At 42.6% G+C, this 6,000-nt stretch overlaps 1 protein-coding gene across 8 annotated transcripts in view; it reads left to right on the forward strand.

Moving 5' to 3' along the window:
- The window catches only part of NLGN3 (neuroligin 3), a 251,437-nt gene extending 245,773 nt beyond the window's left edge, over positions 1 to 5,664 (forward strand). For all 8 annotated transcript variants that reach the window (XM_075323977.1, XM_075323970.1, XM_075323975.1 and 5 more), the window contains 2 exons: positions 2,029 to 2,818; positions 3,158 to 5,664. In XM_075323977.1, coding sequence (XP_075180092.1) covers positions 2,029 to 2,818; positions 3,158 to 4,004 — 1,637 coding nt within the window. In that variant the 3' untranslated portion in view covers positions 4,005 to 5,664. The remainder of the gene's footprint in view (positions 1 to 2,028; positions 2,819 to 3,157) is intronic.
- The last annotated feature ends 336 nt before the right edge of the window (positions 5,665 to 6,000 follow it).

Below are 6,000 nucleotides of genomic sequence, written 5' to 3' on the forward strand. Positions count from 1 at the left end.
TGATTCCATCACCAGATGCCTCTGTTTGGGCCAACTGTAAAGGTACTGAAATGACTGATAAAATGAGCACCCTTATATTTTCTGTATCATTCTAAGTTCATCACCCTGAAAATCCTTATGTTTTTCTTTCATTGTTACATTGCTTTCATTCTTCTTCCATTCTGTCTTACTTTTTTCCTGTCCCCATGGCCTTAAAGTTCTTGATCAGGATTAGAATAATATGGTTGCTACCTACCTTGTAGTAACAGTGCCATTCATGGCTGTGAGTTACCGTATTTTTCGTTTTATAAGATGCACTGGATTATAAGATGCACCCCAAATTTAGAGGAGGAAAATAGGAAAAAATAATTTGTAATGTTAAAATGAGGGTCCGTCTTATCTAGTGCGTTTTAATCCAAATGCTCACTAGGGCTGTGCGGTGGGGGTGGAGCAGCTCAGGAAGATTATAGGTGGCAGGGTCAGCCATGCTGCGGGCTCAGAGGAGGCGTGTTGCGACTCAGGAGGGTTGGCGATACTGCGGCCTCAGGGGTGTCGCCGTGGTGGGCGCCATTGATCTGCTGGCTGGCTGCGGAGATGTCATGGTGGTGGGCGTCATTGACCTGCTGGGTTGTCACTGCAGTGGAGCAACTCAGGAGGGTCACAGGACGGGGTGTCTTAGCAGTGGGTGCCATAGATCTGACTGCGGGCTCCATTGAATCGCCCACGGTTGACGAGATGGACTTCAAGAAAATGTCAGCGGACGTGTACGTGTGCAGATAGGCCATTCTCTTGAAGTCCATTGTGGCAATCTGCGCACATGCCGCCTCCGTGGCCATTTTCTTGAAGTTCATTGCGTCAACCATGGGTGATTCAATGAAGACCGCAGTCAGATCAGTACACCTGCTGCCGAGACACTCCATCCTGTGAGCCACTCCACTGCTCCCCCAAGCCCTCAGTATCGCCGACTCTGCCTCCTATGACCCCGCTCCACCACCGCCTCCCCAGTAAGCCATATCCATATTGTAAGACGCACCCCCCCCCCATTTTAACCCCAGTTTTGGGGGGAAAAGAGTGCGTCTTACAATCAGCAAAATACGGTATATCTAGCATTGCAGCTCAGCTTTATTAACATGAACGTGGTTGAGGTGCAATACCAAACATATGTGGACTGATCTGGCACTGTTCTTGTAAAGCAGCCGTTACCTCTGTATATTAAGCATGAAGTGAGATTGACAGGTATACAAATGTACCAACCTCCCGGCTCCCTAGGCACCAGTGATAACACAGTGTACCCGTTTTACTTGATGGATTCTCTTCAATATTTATAATTGTGACTTCTCTTTGAAACTTGAAATTTATTAGGGATTCCATAAATATCTGCACCTGCAGAATTATATATCCCTCATGCCTCATTAATTTTATGGCAGCTGGTCATTTGGAACCTATTACCTGCAGCCTACAGACTAATCAGATTAGGAAAGTCACGGTTTCCCATTGCTCCTTTTATGATGATTTTTCTATGGATATACAGGATAATTACATGAAAGAAATTCCCTAAACTTTAGAGAAGTATAGTTCTTACAGTTTATGTTGCATTTGGATTGTAATTTAGTGGTTTATATTTAAATGCAATCTTCCGGCCATACGTAATATCGTATCATCCGTTTTTAACTTTTGTGCTCCCTTTCTTCCAGCCCTCTCCTTTCTGACTCCATTCATTTTTCTCCATCTCCCCTTTTTAGAAAGATCCTCTTGTGTTGTGTTTCTTCCCTGGCACACACTGAGACCAGCTGGGCAGGAAGTTGGGCTGCAGATCTCCTTCTATCTGTGTCTGTCTTTCTGCCTCGCAGTGTCTGATGCTGAGATGAAAACCAGAAACACCCACTTCAAAGGCAGTAGTGCATGCTGAATGGTGTTGAGAATATTTCGGTGATTGTACATGATTATCGAGGTTTACAGCTTAAGAGAGTGAAATTCTACAACCTTTGAATGGTAATTGTGTAATGTTGGCTACAAACTATTTCATGAGGTTATCTGCTTTCTTGACAGGTCTGTTCCAGAGAGCTATCATACAGAGCGGTTCAGCTCTCTCCAGCTGGGCAGTTAATTACCAGCCCGTTAAATATACACGATTGCTTGCAGAAAAAGTGGGTTGTAATGTGCTAGACACTGTCGACATGGTTGATTGCCTTCGCCAGAAAAATGCCAAAGAGTTGGTGGAGCAAGATATTCAACCAGCTCGGTATCATGTAGCATTTGGTCCAGTTATCGATGGAGACGTCATTCCAGATGATCCTGAGATTCTGATGGAGCAAGGAGAATTTCTCAACTATGATATAATGTTGGGAGTGAACCAAGGTGAAGGCCTCAAGTTTGTGGAGAATGTAGTAGATGCAGAGGATGGTGTGTCTGGGAGTGATTTTGATTACTCAGTTTCAAATTTTGTGGATAACCTGTATGGATACCCAGAGGGGAAAGACACACTTCGAGAGACTATCAAGTTCATGTACACAGATTGGGCAGACAGAGACAATTCCGAGACCCGTCGAAAGACATTAGTTGCATTGTTCACTGACCACCAGTGGGTGGAGCCATCTGTGGTAACAGCCGATTTACACGCTCGATATGGCTCACCAACTTATTTTTATGCCTTCTATCATCACTGCCAGAGCCTGATGAAGCCAGTATGGTCTGATGCAGCCCATGGAGATGAGGTGGCCTATGTATTTGGTGTCCCCATGGTGGGTCCAACAGATTTGTTTCCCTGCAATTTTTCCAAGAATGACGTGATGTTAAGCGCTGTGGTCATGACCTACTGGACCAACTTTGCCAAAACTGGGTAAGCAAATGGAGCCTCAGTTTTTCAATCATTAAAAGAGAAGAGATTTGTGATTTACAAAAGAGAATGAAGGGGATTAAAACCAAGGCAAGGTTAACATGTCCAACTGCTCTACGTTTTCTTTACGCTATTTTTAGACATTGGGCATTGGCTCCGGAGAGCACTTGGAGGTTTCCATAACTGGTTGAGGTCCTAGTTGCGGTCTTACTGACATGTCTTTGAGTGGTTTTAAATCATTATATAGGTTCAAAATCTGTGGTTAAGCTTTATTTCTTCACAATTTATAGACAGATTGTTATAAACCAGATTTAACACTTACATGTTTAATTTTTTTTCCAGTGACCCCAACAAGCCTGTGCCACAAGATACCAAGTTCATCCACACAAAAGCAAACAAATTTGAGGAGGTGGAATGGCTTAAATACAGTCCACGGGATCAAAGTTATCTACACATTGGCCTAAAACCACGTGTTCGTGATCACTACCGCGCGACCAAAGTAGCATTTTGGAAACACCTGGTTCCACACCTATATAATCTACATGATATGTTTCATTATACTTCGACTACCACCAAGGTGCCACCATCTGATACTACCCAGAATTCACACCATACCCGCCGGCCAAAGGTTTGGGATACTAAACGACCAGCTATTTCTCCCACACTTAATGGTCCAGCATCCAAGTGGAATCCAGACCTGGACCCAGTGGACCCGGTTGTGATACAGGATCCAAGGGACTATTCTACTGAACTTAGTGTTACTATCGCAGTTGGAGCCTCTCTTTTGTTTCTTAATGTGCTGGCTTTTGCTGCACTGTACTACCGTAATGATAAACGTCGTCAAGACACACAGCGACAGCCTAGTCCACAGCGTGTTTCAGCCACGCGGGATCCAACACACAGCCCTGTACCTCCTGAGGAGCTCAATTCTCTACAGATAAATGCTGGACACCCTGATTGTGAGGGAGGAGGAGTCTCCAGTCATGATAACCTGCGTATGGCTACTCTTCCTGACTACACACTTACTTTACGTCGTTCTCCAGACGATATTCCACTTATGACACCTAACACCATCACCATGATTCCAAATTCTCTGGTGGGACTGCAAAGCCTTCATCCATACAACACCTTTTCCGCAGGCTTCAACAGCACTGGCCTCCCCCATTCACACTCCACCACTAGAGTATAGCACCCCATTATGTTACACTTCCTCCTTGCCTGGACAATATATCTATATAAAGTGTCAGAGGCAAGGGAGAAGTGGCAGAAATGACACATTCCATACCCCCAAAGAGGAAGGGGGACCAATGTTGGGCTCTGCTTCTATGATGATGGAAAGGGTCTGTTCAGCCAAGACCCATCAAGACACACTTTTTCTGTGCTCTTGTTTTCTAAAGTGCTTTTCCCACGGTGGAGGCACGTAGAGAGTTACAGAAGCTTAGCTGAGGAAAGGATTTGACCTTACAGATAATGGTCTGCACCTAGGAATATGTATAAGGAGGAGCAGGAGATTGTGAGTGAAGAAGAGGCAGGAGGGATACAAGCCTAATTTTCTTATCCCATCCCAGAAATCAATGTCATCTAGGTGTACTATAAAGCTATACTGGCTTGGAAACTGGAAATACAGGATAGATAATCTGCTGCAGAAGAAATGTCTTCTTTACTAGCTTAAGTACGATGTAAATCAAATTTTTAAAAATAAAATGTTTTCAAATAAAGCCGAAAGAAAATACAATTGGTTACAAATTAAAACAAAAAAAAACATGCTCATTGACCTAATTTTCTTACCTCCCTCAGCGTTATCCCAAATGCGTGCCAAATTCCGATACCAGCTATGGAATGGGATGGAAATGTTCCCTGTTTCTATACTACCTTAATCCTCCCAGTGCCAAATGTAGAAAGCCAGCCATCTTTAAAAGATTGCAATCATTGGTCTCTGCTCCCAGCTTAGGCAGTTTCTCTTGTAATCATTGAGTTTCAAGTCCTACAACTGCATCTAGTCATTAGCTGTGTAGGTGACAAACGTCTAACCACTGAATGAAACCTTTGGGATTGGTATACTGACTCTTTTTCTAATACTCAAGAAAAGTGTTCCCATTCCCCAACTTTTTCTTCAGTGGGAGCTCCAGTGAGACATATTAGTTTGGTCAGATAGCCTGTCTTTCTGAGTTTGGGTGAATACTCTAAGAAGAGACTTATTTTGTTATTCTCTTTATTACCTTTTATTCATAGATGTGAATGGGGACGAGATGTGTACAAAATATTGTCTGTTTGGATTTCGACTCTTTGAGTTAGAGCTTTGAGCTTGATATGTACCAGAGATCTTAAAATGTTGGATGTATACATTGATTGATGTGGCAGCAGACACCTTATACTATTTTTACATAAAAATATGTATTTCATACACAGTTTCCCACCTCTGCCTTCTTGGGTATGTTTGTAAATGGGTGTAGAACAAATTGTGCATGTATGTGGGTATATGTATGAGTATATACCTGTGAATGTGTGCATGTATATAATATATATATATAAATATAGATATATACATGCACACATATATATAAGCATACGCAGGAACACTAACAAACTGTTGTACATATGAATACTCACATAGATGTTTGCTCCCCCTCCCACTTCTTCCTCCAAATGGGATCCAACGCCTTTTCAGCTTTTCTACCATTTGCCATGATTTTTGGACATGGGTTTTGTGACATGGAGGGACGCCATGGGTTCAAGTGACAGTTTTGTGACACAGAGGGGCACCTGGGGTCAGTATTTATAGAATGTATTTATACTGTATCACAGGAGAGTAGAAAACGTATTCCAAATAAAGAAAACTCATATTTTTAGATGCTGGTCAATTATTTGTTAATTGTGTAAATGTTTAACTTTAGTGAAGATTTCTAAAAATCAACGAAGATCCGAAAAAAAAGCCCTGCAACATGGTCCACAGACAACTGTGCTGGCCGTGACGGCTGAATTGCAGTGCACCGTTACCTGAGGTGGCCTTAAGGGAGTCTGTTACCCCCAAAATGGCAATAAAGCCACCTAAACATTTATAAGGGGCACCTAGTCCCTATGTACCGTAAATCGTACTCAAGTATAGGTTATCTTAATAATTAATGAAAATTAACATTAATTTGATAAGGAAATAATAACATTCTGGTGCACCCTTGGCATGGCCT

The sequence above is a fragment of the Anomaloglossus baeobatrachus genome, chromosome 9 (assembly GCF_048569485.1).
Source record: "Anomaloglossus baeobatrachus isolate aAnoBae1 chromosome 9, aAnoBae1.hap1, whole genome shotgun sequence".
Lineage (NCBI taxonomy): Eukaryota > Metazoa > Chordata > Amphibia > Anura > Aromobatidae > Anomaloglossus > Anomaloglossus baeobatrachus.